The following is a 19,672-nucleotide window of genomic DNA, read 5'->3' as shown; positions in this document are numbered from 1 at the left end:
ACCCGATTAGGGTCCTCTAACCACCGTTGTCTAATTATAATCCTTCAACCATCATCATCCGACTATAATTCTCTGATCATCATCACATGATTATAATCTCTCAACCACTATTGCTTGAACATAATCCTCCAACCACAGTTACCCAACTATGATCCATTGACCATAGTCACTAAAAAATGATCCTCCTACCATCGTTGTCCAATTATAGTGTCACAACTCGAGCTGATATAACCAACAAACAGAATCGATCATATCACATCAGATGGTGATAAAATGGAATTTTCAAGAACTAATTAGAGAGAACTATAGATAATCATTTATAGACTACATAGCCACTAAGTTTTTAATTAAATAGATGGATAATCATCATAAAAAATTTTTCATTCATCTCAGAAATGTTTATAATCAAAATAATTTTATATAAATATGGCATGACACAGACAGTACAGATTAGAAAGAAAAATCCATGACTATCAAAAATCTAACATACTTATACATACTCTGACTTGGACCATGCAACCCTTATCTACTCAGCATGTCGCTTCCCCTTATCTTGACCTAAAGCAGATACACAAAGAAAGTATGAGCAATCACAACTCAATAAGTCACATTCAACCTACCTAAGTTTTTAATAATTATTATAACCAATAAAAAAACAAAAATAGTAAGGTAAGATAAATTCATTTATACAAGGTTCCAAATAGATTATTCTAAATAAACAAATATCCACAAAGTAGTAAACAATATCTCTAACGCATCAATTAAAATGGCAGAATAATATAGATGAAGAACAATAAAGAAACATAATAGTAATCACTTCATATTCATATCTCAAAACAAACATAATATACCTCTCAATAGATATCAGAATTCATAATTTAAACTTTTATGACTCCATGTGATAGCATATAAGATAACATACCCTTATGACTCCAAAATGCATAGCACCACGTATATTCAAAAATTTTTTGCCCTTATGACTCCCTATAGCTCATGTCAGAACTCCAAATTCAAAATTCATCCAAATCACACATTTCAAGAATATAAACACATAAATAAATATTTTTTCAAATATAGTATACAATGTCAGAGTCATCATAAGGTTTTAAAGAGTATCTTACTAACAATCAAGTAGTTAGGCATTTGGATGAAAGTCACATAAAATTTAACATTTTTAAAATGAATTACTATATTACCACAAATTGCTCATAGCTACATTTTAGAGCTTTATTGTACAACAATACTATAAATAGGCATATAAATTTTTTCCCAAATCATTGAAAAGAGGTTTTGCAAAACTACCCGGTGAAAATTTATAATTAAAATATTAAAATGAGCTTAATATTAACAACTAAGACATACCAAAAGTTACATAGTAAAAAATTTACCTAGTGAGTAGATATATGTTGTTTTGTGTTAAAATTTTAATTAAAATGTAAGAAAAAAAATAATAAAACTCAAAATTATTAAAAATATATATCGGCAAAACGTAACCTACCTTGACTTGAATAATTTTCTATGCTGTCCCAACAGACGAAATCAACTCGAAGCAGCTCGAAAAAGTCTCTCTCTCTTTCTCTCTAGAAATTCTCCACCTCCACTCTTTAGCTGGCTGCTTAAGGTGGAAAGAAATTTTGGCAAAATGGAAAATGAGTATATTTGAATATTTATAAAATATTTGATGTTATAATTGTAGCGTTCAAAGACCTAGTGCCACAATGCTCCCTTAGACCTTAAATGACTACAATATTTTGTCTCACATACAAAAAAATTCCTGCTCAACTTAGCATATATGACACTTTTCTAATGTCAAAAGCCCTCTGTGAAACCTTAATTCAGGCTCTTAAGGAATCAGGTAGATATGAAGCTTATTTTGTTGAATGCTATTTGATTGAGGTCACGTGAGCTTAGAACGAGTCGGTCATTATTTTATCTGACTATGATCTAATGCTAGGGACAATAGATAGCGCCCCTAGAGATCCCCTTTTTTTTTTTCCTACAATAGGGATGTCAAAATCGGGTTTCAGGTTGGGTTTGGGTCCAAACAGAATCTAACCCGACACTATTTGACCCGACCAAACAGGTCACTTTATCAAACCCAAACCCAACCCACTTCGAACCCATGTCAACCCGTCATAATCCGCCAACCCGGGTCTGAAGCAACAATACCAAAGAATGAAAGATTTGGATAACTTACAACAGGTTTACAAACAGTCGATTTCCAAACTATAAATTATAAAATTAAAATAGTTTACAGCAATTATCAATTTATCGCATATGAAAGAGAAACAATTTACAACAATTATTATGAAATACAAACTATGAATCAATTAACAAATCAATTTATTTCAGCAAACCATCAGTGCACGCCTAAATCATAAACTAGAAATCATAATGGTATATTAATACTTCCACTGCATAGTGCAGACAACAACCTTAACAAGTAAATAATTTGATTGCAACTTTGGCAGACAACAACTAACCTAAATTCTTCAACGCAAAAATAAAAATTGAGCAGTCCAAGACAAGCTTCATCTGGAATGAACAAACCGACTAACCAAGACAAAATTCGACAAGAACAACAACAAATGAAAAAACCTTAAGCAAAACATTCCTTCGAAAGGAACAAATCGAGATTACGAAATCTAAATCCTTCAAAAAATTTTGATACCCATAGATGCTCAAAGCTGAAGCTTTTATAAGGGAAAATAGAAAAAAAGAAATGAGATTCAAACAATGGTGTAAGTGTTCTTTTTGAGGATGGGGAGATGTGCATGTTATGAACGCTAGAGTCAAAACTAAGCTTGACTAAGCAACAAATACTGGAGAATCGAGGAGAGTTTTGTGTTGGGGGATACTGGAGAACCGAGGAGAAGAGGAAACCCTAGACGAAGCAAGAGAATGAGAGGGAGGAGAGCTGAGAGTCGTAGAAGCGTCAAAATGAGGGCAAATTATTGCGTCAGGTGACCGAACGCAGAGATGCGTTCGGTCTCTCTCTGTCTACAGTAACCTGCGCTTTACTGTAGCAGTGCTACAGTAAAGCGCAGGTTACTGTAGACAGAGAGAGACCGAACACATCTCTCTGTTGGGTGACCTGACGTAATAATTTGCCCAAAATGAGAAATGAATAGTGGGTGAGAGTACTAAATCGCAAAAGCACCCATACACACCCTAATTAGACTGCGTGGGTCATTATCAGGGTCTCGGTTTAACCCGAACAAGACCCAGACTTTCCAACAGGTTAGAATTGTAGATTCGAACTTGGCCAGGTTTTTAAACCGGTTGACCCTAACCCAAAATTTTCAAATCGAGTTTGGGTTGTGTTATCGTGTCGTGTCAATTTTTGACAGCCCTATCCTACAAGATATAGAGTGCACAATGTCAGAGCGGTGCCAACCCCAACCCCAACCCCACGACACTCCAAATGGAAAATTATACAAGTCATATTTCATACACACAGACACTTGGTGTATGCTCCAGAACATAATTCATACATTCACACATACAAAACATTCATACACATGTGTAGGAAGAAAATCCAAAATTTCAAACATATAGAACTTACCCGACTGGATCTAGACCAATTTAGAGCATCATTGCATTAGGTGTTACATGTAGTTCTCCAACTACAATCACTTGATTACGATATTTCAATCATCATTATTTGATTATTATCCTCCTTCCGTTGTCCCTTGACTTTGTAATATCAAAAATCTGCTTCAGGATCGTCCAGGACGATCTGGATCGTCCTGGGACGATCAGTTGTAAATCTGCTCCAGAATGTGTCCAATTTTGCTCCAGGTGATTTTCTGTACACATCGTCCAGGCCGATTGAGGACATCGTCGAGGCCGATTGGCACTGTAGAAAATATCGGCCTGAGAATAGTTCTAGGAACCGTACAGGAAGATCCAAGATGGTCTGATCGTCCCGGGACGATTTGGCGATCGGCCGGGCCGATCTGAAGATTATAAAGCTGATTTCAAGTCATTTTGAGGAGAGAGAAAATCATTAAAAACGAAAATATCAGCCGAGGAGAGAGAAAGTCTGTGATTGATGATAAATAGTAGCTCTGTGGTTGTGTGTCTGTTGAGTTTAAATATTTGGAAGATTCAGTTCCGAAACCAAATTCCAAAGCCAGATCCTGGATAAGAAGGTTTTGTCGCGGTCCGGCTCGGGCGGGATCCGTCCCCGTCGGGTCGGGTCGTGACAGACTTCAACCACCAATGCCCAATTACATTAAAGTTGGCTATCATGGTTGCTTTTTGTCTCCAATATTGTCAATGAACACCATCATTTGTAAGACCTATTTACATCATCAATATTAACTCTTACTCCTAATGTCAACACTAAGATTTATGATGGACTTCTTGGTTATGACATTCCCTTCTCAAAAAAGAATGATCAAACATATAGCATATAATCTCTTGAAAATAGCTCTCATGTTACAAAGCATTTCTAACCTCCACCTCGCAATTCATTTCATATAATTTATATATAATATATTTTATGAATTATTTTTCCAATTATGAGAAAAGACTTCATTTATAATTAGTGACAAACATTAGTCGAATCATTTCAAATGGTATATATCTTATCATTTTTTTCTTTTTTTCTTTTTTAATTTTCACATAAAAATTCTAATATCTCATATAACCATGTTTCATTTGTTTGTACTAAATCTTCATAAATATTAATCTCTATTTTCATAACTTTTTTTAGCACTTAGTAATAAAAACAAACATAAAAGTTGTATGAGTGAGTATTCAAATATTCATTTCTACACTCATTTGCATAAAACCTTAAGTTTAACCCACCCATCTATAGGTTAGATATGTTTATGTAATTAGGCAAATATCATATAAATATTCCAACTATTTCCAAGTAGACCAAACATATTCCAACATTTCTAATTCGAAGCATCCAGAAGTCCCCTGCTATTTTTATTCATCCCCGCTCCCCAGGCGACTCCAGCTTTGTAGGCGAACTCGAACACCATAGGTGCATCGTTCAAATCTTACTGAAACCCTAACACCAATGGCGAAGTATGGCGAGGGCGACAAGCGATGGATCGTTTCTGAGCGCGCGGACGGCACAAATGTCCATAATTGGCACTGGGCGGAGCGCGATTGCCTCGAATGGTCCCGCTCGCTCTTATCTTCCCTCCTCTCCGACCTCACCATCCTCGACGGAGATGGTGGCATCTTCATTCGGACCAAGACTTTGGACAAACTTGATGGAGAGGCCTATGTCAACGTTCGGAAGGGCAAGGTCATACCTGGCTACGAGCTCTCCATTTCCCTCTCTTTCGAAGCGGAGGCACGCAGCGATTCAGCTGACGCCGAGCCACTTATTCGTTTCACTGGATCCGTCGAGGTACCTTACCTTGCTGACGAGAACGCCGGCGAAGATCCTGAGCTCCGAGTCGTTGTCCGTGATGACGATGGGCCTGTAGGTCGCCGGATCAAAGATGCCTTCATTGCCAAGGGAAATCCAGTCGTTCTGGAAAGGATTCGGTCATACGTGCAGTCTATGTCGAACGGTGGCCCGGCCAAGGACGAGCTTGAAGAGAAAAAGGCTCCTTCATCTTCTGCGAAGCCGCAGGAGAAAGCTTCCGTCGCAGTGACAGCGAACAGGGATGCAGCTGATATTGCTGTAAAGAAGCAGAAGAAGGAAAAGGAGGGATTCAAGACAATTAAGCTGACTGAGAGGTTTAGCTGCAGGGCGAGGGACATTTATGAGATATTGATGGACGAGAATAGGTGGAAAGGCTTCACGCAGAGCAATGCTAGAATCAGCAAGGACGTGGGAGGTCAGTTCAGTCTCTTTGATGGGTCGATCACTGGAATAAATGAGGAGTTGCAGGAAGGGAAACTAATAGTGCAGAAATGGAGATTCAGTAGCTGGGTTGAGGGGATATATTCATCGGTGAGGAGATATAGCTGTTGATTTGAAGAATGGCGTGTCCTATTATATTTAGGTTCTAAGATTAATTCATTTCCTAACGCAGGTAAGGCTTGATTTTGATGAGCCAGAGCCCGGTGTTGCAATTGTAAAGCTAATTCAGACCGGGGTTCCTGAAGAGGATAGGTGAGCTTTATTTGTTTTCTGCAACTTTTGCTGGCATAGATGCCCAATTTTGTTCACTGCAGCTTATGTATCTTTCTTATTTGTTTGGTTTTGTTTGTAAATACGTTTTATTCCTTAATTGATATTATCACATTGCAATTTAGTTCCTTGATTTAAAGTTCAAATCAGATCATTATTTTTTTCTCTACAGGTTTGGGAATTCTACAGTGATAGAGAACACAGAGAGGGGATGGAGAGAGCTGATATTTCACAAGATAAGGGCTCTCTTTGGCTTTGGAATTTAAGTTATCTTCAAAAAAACTGTTTTCTTTCTTGGATGCTTGGATTTATTAAGTACCGGTAGTTATTACATTGAGATAATTCATGAAATGTACTAGGCTTAATATCTGAACTATTACTTCCTTAAGTTGGTTAGTGTGGCAATTTTCTCCCCTTCTTTAGAAACTGTGAGATGAAACTAAACTCTTTTAAAATGATAGATATCTTGATTAAACTTTTTACCTTTTATTAACTAAGGTGATGTACGTTTTATCAAATGTTATATGTTGGCTTTTATGCTCATGATGTTTTTCTTATCAATTTTCTGTCTAGTTATTTTCTGAAATTGTGAAAATGGGTTTCCTCTAATGTTCATATGATTAACATGGGACCAATTATCTATTGCATTAGTTTTAAATAGTACTAACATGATGAAGTTTGTTATTATTATGAACATGTCATGCTTTTGTGATTTTAATTTGTACAAAGGGTTAAAAATGTATCAAAACTACTGTAGATAAAATTAATGTTTAATGATTAGTGATGTAGGGCATCTTAATCAAACATGAGGTGAGAAAATTCATGCAACATGAATGTGAATTTCTTTGTATTCTGATAACTATTGTGTAATTTAAAAAACATTAAGAGCACGATGGTAGATAAAATTAATGTTTAATGATTAGTGATGTAGGGCATCTTAATCAAACATGAGGTGAGAAAATTCATGCAACATGAATGTGAATTTCTTTGTATTCTGATAACTATTGTGTAATTTAAAAAACATTAAGAGCACGATGCATGTGAATTTCTTTGTATCCTGATAACTATTGTGTAATTTAAAAAACATTAAGAGCACGATGGAAATCAAATGATGTAAAGACCTATGTTCATATGTTAAAAAATTATGATTTTGGTTTTCTTCTTTCAATCTTTTTTATCTTTTCTTCTTATCAAGATTCATCATTCTCTTCTTTATGTATGATTTTTTGACATTCCTTCTAAGAAGTCAACTATCATGAATTGTGAAAATCAGATTAAGGGAGAACTCTATGGGATATAAGATTCATATCGTTTGAAAAAGAAAAGTTATTAGGTGGTCCCAATTTTTTGAAAAAGGAAAAGATCCATCATCTTTTGGATTAGTTGAGGAATCTAAACTTTATATTTTGGGATGAAATGGATTGCATAATCATGAGATGGTTGTGGAATACATGATGCTTGAAATAGATAGGTGCCATATCTCTATTGCAAAAGAAAATTGGAATGCCGTAAAACAAATGCACTCATAAATAGAGGATGTTTTCCTCTTTTATTAGATCAAAATTAAGATTTTAATATATTACGTACATAAATATTGGTTTGAATTAGATTATTACCAAGATCTCAAGATGATATGCTATTATGATGCAAAAATTCTCAAGTAATTTGTAAAATAAAAAAGCGTGTTTGAGTATCTTGTATGACTTGATAATAACCTAAACTAAGTTTGTATTCAAATCTTAAGAAGAGAAAATCTATTATCATTAAATGAGATTTTTTTTCCTCATACGAGTTGAAGATGAAGGACGGTAATTGCAGATGTTTTGGTCTCCAAAACATCTGCCATGAAAGCCATCAAATCCTAATACGAGGGATTTACTGTTATAGAGTATTTCTGTAATGAAGGACAAAAGATTTCTTTAAAAGGTAATTTTTGGTGCAAATACTACAAGAAATGATACATCAAAGAACAATGCTGGAAATTTCACGGAAAGATCTCAAGCTAAGGCGAAAATAAAGGTTATTAAAAACGGTAGGAGTCTGTCTTGCGGAATTAGAAATGCTCAGTACAGGAGAAATTGATAAATTCAAGATTTTTTTCAATTATCTAGAAAAATTATCAGAGCTATGCTCTCTAGCTCAAAATGATATGAATTCTAACTTTTGTTTATGACTCGTTGTTTTTATTTCTTTAAAATAATTTTTGTCACACTTGAATTTAAGATTCATAAGCCATTGGCCTTATGGCAACCTTTTTTTAAATTTTTTAACCCTATCCTAAATCCTAACATTAGAAAAATAAAAATGGCTGATGGTTTTATAATAAATTTTGCAAGTAAAGAAAATATTAAAATTTCTTTCATATTTACCTTTAGGAATATATTGCATATTTCTCGTATTGTAGGAAATCTTTAGTTAATTTATAAAATCATTGAAGACCACAACTTAAAGGTTACTTTTTTTAACTAATCATTGCGTATTTAAGGACCTCACTTTTGGAAGATGGTTGTGCAAGGTAGAAAAAATAATAACGAGCTATATCTTCTTTTAACACAAAATTCACTTGTCATTTTTCATCTTCAATACATCAGTCATTTAAGAACATCATTATAGGTTAAGACATCACTCTTTCAAAACTCTGTAATGCATGTTTTCTTCTTTTTTGTTTGAATGTAAATATGAAAAGATTTTCATTGTAAGATTTATAAAATTGTCAAATATTATCTTCTTGTTTATTCTAAAAAATATTTGCAATATTTCACTATTTTTCTAGTTCACTCTGGCATTTTGGGACCTTTCGAAATTCCCAACATTTTTGAAACTACATGATTTATCATCTTTATTGGTGATTGCACTTTGGATAACATGTGTATATTTTATCAAATAAATATATGATGTCAATATTATTCTCTCATTTTTTATTGTCATTATGTAAAAATAACTTAATGCTAATATTAAAGTATTTTGGATTAATAATGCTCATGATTATTTTAATTTTACAGTATTATTTTTCAACTAGAAAGAATTTATCTTCTATTAATTAGCTTATGCTGACCCTCCCGAACAAAATGAAGTGTTAGACAAGAAAATTTTCTATCTTTTGAAAGTCATCAAAACTTTTCTCTTTCAGAAGAAAGTGTCAAAAAGATATTGAAGAAAAGCAGTCTCAACTATTATATAGAATAATTCCAAGTGTGATTAGCTTCAAAAGTCTTTGAAATTATTTGGCTAAAAGAGAAGTGTCCTCGTGTGAGAAAATTATTGGAGATTGGCTGCAAACTTCCAGACTTTGTATTTGCAGTTTGTCTCATAAATCAATTCATACACAAATTTAAAAAGTCTCACCTGCAAGCTATTTATTGAATCACTAAATATTTTAAATCAAATATTGGTAAATGAATTCCCTATAAAAGTGGAATATTTTATAAATTGAAAGGTATATTAATGCAAATTATGCGGGATTGTTAGTGGAAAGAATATGTTTGAGAGAAAATCTCATAACCTGGAGGAGCATGAAACAGCGTGTTTAAAATTTAGCGTTGAATTTGAATTTAGAGTTGTTGTCCTAAGAATCTGCAAGCTTCTATGTTTTAAAAACAGATTTAGATTATAATGAGATTTAGGTGTAGGTATGGTTTCATGCTCAAATTAAATTTTAGCTTTATTTTGGTTAGCTCAAATTTGAATTTAGATATGTAAACATATTCTAGTGCAGACTCCTGTTATAGTTTTGGCTGAAATTTAGACCTTCTACTATTGCTGAAAAATATTTTCATAGAAATACTAATTCTAGTTGTAGTATTTTTAAGAAGAGTAAGATCAGTCTAGCGATCAATCTTCTTTGCTTAAAGTTCTCTTATTGTCTATAGATTATCTCGATCGAGAAAATAGCAAATACTTTTTTTTTTTCTTTCGGTGATCATCACCATGGCTGCAAATAAAACCAGCAAAAATAATAGAAAAATGAAGAAGTTGTTGTTGGCAATGCGATAATAAGGGAAAGTCGTTTGCCTAGCTTCCCTAGTGTATCATTTAGCTTTGATTGATAATCTACCTTTCCAGCTAATGTAAAATATTTCCTTTGGCCCATGTCTTGTGATAGTTTCCTTTTGCTCCAAGTGGGTGGTTTTAGAATTCTTCATAATAGGCATGCAAGATGTTTGGTATATTGTCATTGGGAGAGAATGGTGATATTTTGATTTGAAATGAAATTTTATGTTAATCACAACTCATGAATCTTACGGTTGGTACTTTGTTTGTGATAAATGTTGGTGAATCTTAAGCAAGATTTTGTTGATACGTTTCAATTAAATGTGCACATGAACTTTTCGTAAGTAAGTGTATGTGCGAAGTACTAGTTGCTATGTTCACTTCAAGTACCTTTCCAAAACCCTTCGTCGTGTGCATATTTTGTGGTGGTCATTATTGAGTTTGCTACAATACACATTGAGTTGTCTTGTTTTGGAATGAATAATTGATATATGAGCTTTACTTTTAATCCATGTCATATGATTTAGAAGTTTATGTATAAATGGTGACAATGCATAAAGTGATTTTATAACTCGATTCATGAGGTTTTATAAATGGTTGGAGAAAGTTAAAACAAAAAAGTGCATAACTATTCCAAACCTACACTCCTACATGATTTATATTTTAGTTTGTATTTGTAGCGGAAGCATGGATTGTTTAAAGCTAAGAGAATGGTATTTTAGCATTGTGTAAATATTCAAACAAGTGCAGAATTTAAGAATTTCATGGCTGTTTTACATGAGAGTTCCTATGGCATTTGAGTGGATCTCTCCTTGTTTCTTTGTGAAAATTGCTACAGCTTTTATGAGACTTTTTCTCACTGGTTTTGTGAAAAAAAATGCAGAATTTTCATGCCCTTTTAGCTCCAAGCTGATTTGGGAGTGGCCTATATGCAGTTTTTCATTATTTCTTGTGTTCTAAGTTGATTGGGAACAAGATGCATACAGCTTTTACTGTTTTTAACTGTCTAAATGGATTTGGGAATGAGTAGCATGCAGATTTTCATTGTTTTCATGTGCCGAATTGTGTTGGAAGCGAGGTATATGCAGATTTTTGCTATTTCGATATCCCAAACTATTTTGGTAACAATATACATGCAATTTTTTCATAGTTTTTAACTTCTGGATCGTCGTAGGAATGATATAAGTGTAGTTTTTCATTGTTTTAAGCTTCTGAATTGTTGTGTGAATGATATAAGTGCAGTTTTTCATTGTTTTAAGCTTTTGAATTGTTGTGGGAATGAGATACATGCAATTTTTTCATTTTTTCAAGCTTCCGAGTTGTTTTAAAAGTAAGTTATGTATAAATCTCTCGCTGTTTTTGCATTCCAAGCTGTGTCAAAGTGAGTATTTGTTGAAAAGCAATCATAAATTTTTTAGTTATGTGAATTACATTATTAGAAGCATGTTTAGCTATAAAGGTTCATGGATAATAAAATATCGCTATGCTTTCTTCTTTATTTGATTAAGTTTTGCATAAAAAATGATGTTAGCAATTATGTTGGATAATTCTTACATATCTTTTGTTTCAAATATAGACTTTGCATGTAATCAATTTAACACTAATTAAATGGTTAAAGGTAAAGTCTATGAGTACTATTGCAAATATTTCACATATTTCATGTCTTGACTTAGAGAATATATAGTTAAAAATGCAAACCTGTTTGTTTTATGTTAAAAATGTTATAAGTCATTTAGAGAAATGCATAAGTGTTAGACTCTAATTTTAATATATGTTGTCTCATGTTGGAGAAGTTTTATATTTTGTTTTATATTGAGAAATTGTATGATTCGTTTTATATTAAAGATGCTTTGGAGGGTTTTAGGAAATGCTTGGTATTAAAAGAGTTTTGTGAATGTATTTATGGTTAAAAGTTTTGCGAATCGTTTTACATCGAAAGGCTTTACCGAAAGTTTTGTGAATGTTTTATGATAAGGGCTCTACAATAAGGGGTTTTTATAAAACCTTCTCGTTGGAAAGCTTTAGGTTTTTCTACCCCACTCCAAATGAAAGGAGAGACACTTGATTATGGGTTGTTGGGTAGGATTTTGTGTCAAAGGGAAATTTTGGTAAATGATTTTTGTAAGGTCTTGTGTAGTGTTTTATTTAAAAGTTTTCATAGGGTGTTTTGAGACTTCTAATTTGGTAATTTGCTTAGTGTAGAAGGGTCCCTTAGTAGCTTTTTTAGAGCAAGCTAATGATTAGTTGTCTTCCTATCGATTCACATTAATTTATAAAAGATGAATTTTGGGTTTTTAAGCTTTAGGAGCTTTGTGTTAGAGGTCTTTAATGTCTTTTGGAGCAAGACAATACCCTGATCATTTGAACTCTCCCTTTAGTGTTAGTTTCTAAAATATATAATTTTAAATAGACATAAAACCAAAGAGAGTCTAGTTTTAAGTTTGGTCTTGGAAGTTTGTTTTCCTTAGTTGCTTAGGGCTCCGTTTGTGGGGTGTTGTAGGTAGATGTCTCAATCATATCAAGTGCCTCATTTGAATTATGGGAATAATAAAGGGCATTGAATGTTGCTTTAGAATACACTTAAATTTAAAGAGGTGTGTCCAAAACAACAATGCCTACATCTCTTTTATATACGATTTTCATTCTTCTTCTTTTTGTTGCTTTTAGTTGTCTTTTACTTCACCGTTAGCTTTCTTTGTTGTTTCTTTCGTGCTTTGAGACTACGCACTTGCAAAAATGAGAAGAACCTAAAACACAAGTAGCTCAACAAGTAACAAAAATATACGTTCTTTTTCTTTTCTGCATTTTCATGCTTTCATATTATTATTTATTTATAGAACTGCTCTGATACATGTCTTTTCTATGGAAGTATTTCATCCTAATGAATTTTAACTTATAATTCAATCTCCTAATTAAATCTACATCTTTTAAATTTTAGGTTGGTTGGGAGTTGATTATTAAATTAGTTAAACTTGATTTAGATTTATGTTTTAGATTTACAATTTAATAATTACAAATGTTAATAATAACTTAATTAAGAGTTAAGTGTTTTAATAGATTTTTTAAGAATTAGATTAAGATTGATTGGTTGATTATTAATGAATTAAGAAAACAAAAATCCAAATCTAGGAAAGCGTGTCACTAGGTTTTTGTTTTAATATTTCTATCATATAGGGAACATGCACCCTAAAAAATCTAAAACAATCAATCTTAATCTAATTCTTAAAAAATCTATTAAAACACTTAACTCTTAATTAAGTTATTATTAACATTTGTAATTATTAAATTGTAAATCTAAAACATAAATCTAAATCAAGTTTAACTAATTTAATAATCAACTCCCAACCAACCTAAAATTTAAAATATGTAGATTTAATTAGGAGATTGAATTATAAATTAAAATTCATTAGGATAAAATACTTCTAAAATATCAAAACTTTAGAATAATCTCTAAAATCAACTAACCAATCTCTAAAGTTTAATATTTTAGAAGTATTTCATCCTAATGAATTTTAACTTATAATTCAATCTCCTAATTAAATCTACATCTTTTAAATTTTAGGTTGGTTGGGAGTTGATTATTAAATTAGTTAAACTTGATTTAGGTTTATATTTTAGATTTACAATTTAATAATTACAAATGTTAATAATAACTTAATTAAGAGTTAAGTGTTTTAATAGATTTTTTAAGAATTAGATTAAGATTGATTGATTGATTATTAATGAATTAAGAAAACAAAAATCCAAATCTAGGAAAGCGTGTCACTAGGTTTTTGTTTTAATATTTCTATCATATAGGGAACATGCACCCTAAGTCTATATTTTCTAAGACTCAGTCCTTAATTTTTGTCCATAGATGTCACTAGTGTTGTAGGATCAAAAGTGATGTTGTTTTCTAATTCCTAAGACTTCTATACGAATGTCACAAGGTTTTAGGGATCTAGAAAAAAAAAGTAAAAGCAATCCTAAATATAATTGAAGTTTCTACAAGGTCCTAAGGGTGGGAGGAGTACAATCATCTAGGCCCCTAAAGGTTTTCTAAGTTTTTAAGAAAACTTACAGCACCGGGGGCTATGACCCGGTAGTTCCGCCCGTAGCGCCCCTACCGGAATGAATAGGGGGCGACTGATGCTCGGATCCGATTGTCCTAGCTCCTCCAAATGCTCCAATGCTCCTTATCTATTGCTTTCCCAAAGCTCACCTTGCAAGACATAGAAAAGACATATATCAGAACAGTTCTAAAAGTAAATAATAATATGAAAGCATGAAAATGCAGAAAAGAAAAAGAACGTACATTTTTGTTACTTGTTGAGCTACTTGTGTTTCGAGTTCTCCTCATTTTTGCAAATGCGTAGTGCCAAAGCACGAAAGAAACAACAAAGAAAGCTAACGGTGAAGTAAAAGACAACTAAAAGCAACAAAAAGAAGAAGAATGAAAATCGTATATAAAAGAGATGTAGGCATTGTTGTTTTGGACACACCTCTTTAAATTTAAGTGTATCCTAAAGCAACATTCAATGCCCTTTATTATTCCCACAATCCAAATGAGGCACTTGATATGATTGAGACATCTACCTACAACACCCCACAAACGGAGCCCTAAGCAACTAAGGAAAACAAACTTCCAAGACCAAACTTAAAACTAGACTCTCTTTGATTTTATGTCTATCTAAAATTTCATATTTTAGAAACTAACACTAAAGGGAGAGTTCAAATGATCAGGGTATTGTCTTGCTCCAAAAGACATTAAAGACCTCCAATACAAAACTCCTAAAACTTCAAAACCCAAAATTCATTTTTTATAAACTAATGTGAATCGATAGGAAGACAACTTGTATACTAATCATTAGCTTGCTCTAAAAAGGCTACTAAGAGACCTTTCTACACTAAGCAAATCACCAAATTAGAAGTCTCAAAACACCCTATGAAAACTTCTAAATAAAGCACTACACAAGACCCTACAAAAATCATCTACCAAAATCCCCCTTTGACACAAAATCCTGCCCAACATCCCATAATCAAGTGCCTCTCCTTTCATTTGGAGTGGGGTAGAAAAACCTAAAGCTTTCCAACGAGAAGGTTTTATAAAACCTCTCATTGTAGGGCCCTTATCATAAAACACTCACAAAACTTTCGATAAAGCCTCTCGATGTAAAATAATTCGCAAAACTTTTAACCATAAATACATTCACAAAACTCTTTTAATATCAAGCATTTCCTAAAACCCTCCAAAGCATCTTTAATATAAAATGAATCATACAATTTCTCAATATAAAGCAAAATATAAAACTTCTCCAACATGAGACAACATATATTAAAATTAGAGCCTAACACTCATGCATTTATCTAAATGACTTATAACATTTTTAACATAAAGCAAACAAGTTTGCATTTTTAACTATATATTCTCTAAGTCAAGACATGAAATATGTGAAATATTTGCAATAGAACTCGTAGACTTTACCTTTAACCATTTAATTAGTGTTAAATCGATTCCATGCAAAGTCTATATTTGAAACAAAAGATATGTAAGAATTATCCAACACAATTGCTAACATCATTTTTTATGCAAAACTTAATCAAATAAAGAAGAAAGCATAGACGATATTTCATTATCCATGAACCTTTATAGCTAAACATGCTTCTAATAATGTAATTCACATAACTAAGAAATTTATGATTGCTTTTCAACAAATACTCACTTTGACACAGCTTGGAACGCAAAAGCAGCGAGAGACTTATACATAACTTACTCTCAAAACAACTCGGAAGCTCTAAAAAAATGAAAAAACTGCATATATCTCATTCCCACAACAGTTCAAAAGCTTAAAACAATGAAAAATTGCACTTATATCATTCTCACAACAATTCAGAAGCTTAAAACAATGAAAAACTGCACTTATATCAATCTCACAACAATTCGGAAGCTTAAAACAATGAAAAACTGCACTTATATCATTCCTACGACGATCCGGAAGTTAAAAACTATGAAAAAACTACATGTATATTGTTACCAAAATAGTTTGGGATATCGAAATAACAAAAATCTGCATATACCTCGCTTCCAACACAATTCGGCACATGAAAACAATGAAAATCTGCATGCTACTCATTCCCAAATCCATTTAGACAGTTAAAAATAGTAAAAATTGTATGCATCTTGTTCCCAATCAACTAAGAACACAAGAAATAATGAAAAACTGCATATAGGCACTCCCAAATCAGCTTGGAGCTAAAAGGGTATGAAAATTCTGCATTTTTTTTCACAAAACCAGTGAGAAAAAGTCTCATAAAAGCTGTAGCAATTTTCACAAAGAAACAAGGAGAGATCCACTCAAATGCCATAGGAACTCTCATGTAAAACAGCCATGAAATTCTTAAATTCTGCACTTGTTTGAACATTTACACAATGCTAAAATACCATTCTTTTAGCTTTAAACAATCCATGCTTCCGCTACAAATACAAACTAAAATATAAATCATGTAGGAGTGTAGGTTTGGAATAGTTATGCACTTTTTTTGTTTTAACTTTCTCCAACCTTTTATAAAACCTTATGAATCGAGTTATAAAATCACTTTATGCATTGTCACCATTTATACATAAACTTCTAAATCATATGACATGGATTAAAAGTAAAGCTCATATATCAATTATTCATTCCAAAACAAGACAACTCAATGTGTATTGTAGCAAACTCAATAATGACCACCACAAAATATGCACACGACGAAGGGTTTTGGAAAGGTACTTGAAGTGAACATAGCAACTAGTACATCGCACCTACACTTACTTACGAAAAGTTCATGTGCACATTTAATTGAAACGTATTAACAAAATCTTGCTTAAGATTCACCAACATTTATCACAAACAAAGTACCAACCATAAGATTCATGAGTTGTGATTAATATAAAATTTCATTTCAAACCAAAATATCACCATTCTCTCCCAATGGCATTCTACCAAACATCTTGCACGCCTATCATGAAGAATGCTAAAACCAATTGAACAGGGAAGAGAAAAGTGAGTCATATTGAAGATGATGATGACATGGCATTCATAGATACAATTGGAGAAGAAGATTCACTTGAAGACCCATTTAGTGATGGGATATGATTGCATTTTATATATTTTTTGTATTTTGGGAGTTTTGTTAAACTAATATTTTGTGATTTTGTACTTTGGGACATGATTTTATTGCATCTACTTTCTTACTTAACACTATTTTCATATATCATTTAGATGTTTTTATTGTAAGATACAATATTGCTATTATTTTCCTGCTAAAACCCTTAATTTTTCATTTACGCAATTCTGTGTCCGTGAGGCTTACGCCTCAGACCGCCTCGAGGCTTAAGCCTCGCCTCACGGACGAAAACCGCCTCGAGGCTTAATTACGCAATTTTAAACCTTGGGTGGTTAGTTCTAAAGGTTGTTCCCATTTCAAGTAATTTAACAATATGATTTCTTGTAAGCATGAAAGTTTCAAAGAGCTTTAAAACCTCCATGTTTAATCTTGCATACTTATCCATGTATGGTGATAATTTCCATTGGGTAACATTATCTCCAATCTTCTGAAATTTTTAAAGCCTATATTTTATTGACTTCAACTTCTTTCCCTCTCTTTTGAGGCATTCTCACTCAAATGTAACAAAATAAGTTCTACTTCGAAGTTGGCATTGGTGCAATGACAATCATTTTATTTTTGGATTTCTGTTTGGTCTTTAATATTAGCAATATTTGAATGAGATTACCAACGACTCTGCAATTTTTTCTTGGTAGTTGAAAGTTGAAAATAGTCTTCCATGTATGCATCTTGTTAGTGCGCACTTAATGCTTACTATAGTTGAGATCTAGTTTGTTTAAAATGGTTAGAAGTTTCAATTCATCCAGGTTAATATGCGATTGTGAAGAATGGTTCTTGATGATTATTTTGTTGAGAGCGTGGTAGTTGATATGTATTATTTGGCTGCCATTTTACTTTTCCCCACCATAATAGATTACTCGCATGGTGAATTATCAGGTTGAATAACTCCATTCTCCAGAATTTTGCAACCTTTTAGGTTGAGTTTCGATATATCCAAATGTTTTGGTGGTGTTGTGCGTGAAATTTGTTGGATATCATACTTCTGAAACAGCAGTGCTTATACTTCTTTAACAGATATTGCTATTTTACATCTCAAGTTTTTTCAATGCATAATGTGTAATGTTGAACTATTAGGTGAATTATGAGGTTGATTGACTTTGTTAGACTGGCCTAGCCGGTTCGATGGGACCGGCTTACGTGATGTTTGGTGGAAGTCTCCGCCTCCTGTACATAGGATCCGACCGCCCGGTCTTCACAGAGCGAAATTGGAAGGATTTCTTAGGGAATTAAGAGGGAAATTTGAATGTAGGGACTGTTTAGAGATTACTTTTTGATTGTATGCTTTAAATAGTTTGTTTTCTTAGGATTAGGGCATCTTGAATTTGGTTGAAATTTGAGATCTCTTAGGTTTAGGTTTTTGGGCTCTAGCGGCATCTAGAGATTTGGGGGAGATAGATCCTCCTCTCAAATATAGGATCAATTGTATCTTGGTATTTTTTTTCCGTCTATTTGATTTCTTGCAATAAAATTACTGTTTTTGAGGGTGAAAGAACTCCATTCTCCGACAAGTTCCCAACCTATTTTATGATTTCGTCATTTTTTAGGATTCAATTTTGATAATGCAGAAGATTTGGTGGTGGTGGTGCATTTGAGATTAGCTGGACATCATGCTATATGGGTCATTTTGGTTTCTACCTTTATATGCATCTCTTGTAAGAACGATGCTTATGCTTCAACCATTATTGCAATTCTCGATCTCCAATTTTGTTCATTGTATAAAGTGTAAAGCGTATTGCTTCCTTTTTTTATTGGTCTGATAAATATTGTATAAAGTTTTTTAAGATGAGCCTTACCAACAAGCTAGGTCAGGGTAAATATAATTCCTCATAATTTGAAGGACTTAAAGAAAGCCATTTTATCTTGGTGATTTGCTTGCTTCTAAAGAGAATAGTTTATACAATATAAGATTATAGCAATGGCATGTTGTGATCTATTTTTTACAGTAATATCATGGCCACAGGCATCATCATGATGTAGTTCATTAAAATTGATTTAGAAGCTAGCTAAATGGTGATTGCTGAAATGATTCCTTCAAACAATAGTAAAATTTTCATGGTACCATTTTGTGAGAAAGTCATTCATTACGACTCCTGTTTTGATGATTGTGGAAAAAAGCTTGTATTATCATCTTCTTGGCGGCATTTTCCTTTAAACCTTTGATGTTAATGAATATTTTTTTTCTTCTTTTTATTACAAAGCCAATTCTTACTGTTCTCATATTATTCCAAATCATGATAGGAGCACCTACCGGTTTCACCTAGTTTTTCAGTTCTTCCAGTCTATGTAACTACTTAATTTCTTTGGGTTTTCAACTTGATGTTTTGTTCCTTTGAAGCCTTCAATCTTTTCAAGCTCAAGACAAGGTGATCATAAAAATAGGTTGAGAACTTCAAGTATAAAGCAAATGATGAGAGTAGCCTTTGTTTCTCG

At 32.8% G+C, this 19,672-nt stretch overlaps 1 protein-coding gene and 1 long non-coding RNA gene across 2 annotated transcripts; one reads left to right on the top strand and one right to left on the bottom strand.

Moving 5' to 3' along the window:
* Positions 1 to 363: 363 nt before the first annotated feature.
* Positions 364 to 2,939, bottom strand: LOC114579154. The gene is made up of 2 exons (XR_003700002.1): positions 1,499 to 2,939; positions 364 to 558 (listed from the first exon to the last, which is right to left on the bottom strand). It is a non-coding gene; the product is annotated as an uncharacterized LOC114579154 (long non-coding RNA).
* Positions 2,940 to 4,909: 1,970 nt separating this feature from the next.
* LOC110094290 (activator of 90 kDa heat shock protein ATPase homolog) lies at positions 4,910 to 6,649 on the top strand. Its single transcript, XM_020819488.2, has 3 exons — positions 4,910 to 5,926; positions 6,009 to 6,088; positions 6,279 to 6,649. The coding sequence occupies exons 1-3, from the start codon at positions 5,036 to 5,038 to the stop codon at positions 6,370 to 6,372; spliced, it is 1,065 nt and encodes a 354-aa protein (XP_020675147.1). The 5' UTR covers positions 4,910 to 5,035; the 3' UTR covers positions 6,373 to 6,649.
* Positions 6,650 to 19,672: the final 13,023 nt, after the last annotated feature.

Source organism: Dendrobium catenatum, unplaced genomic scaffold, assembly GCF_001605985.2.
Source record: "Dendrobium catenatum unplaced genomic scaffold, ASM160598v2 fragScaff_scaffold_198, whole genome shotgun sequence".
Lineage (NCBI taxonomy): Eukaryota > Viridiplantae > Streptophyta > Magnoliopsida > Asparagales > Orchidaceae > Dendrobium > Dendrobium catenatum.
This window is presented reverse-complemented; position numbering and strand designations above follow the sequence as displayed.

Bases quoted from the DNA above. Each gene is read 5' to 3' on its own strand.
- LOC110094290 (XM_020819488.2), top strand. From the start codon at position 5,036: ATGGCGAAGTATGGCGAGGGCGACAAGCGATGGATCGTTTCTGAGCGC. The intron at 5,927-6,008 runs GTGAGGAGATAT...TTCCTAACGCAG, and splicing joins TTGAGGGGATATATTCATCG to GTAAGGCTTGATTTTGATGA. The intron at 6,089-6,278 runs GTGAGCTTTATT...TTTTCTCTACAG, and splicing joins GGGGTTCCTGAAGAGGATAG to GTTTGGGAATTCTACAGTGA.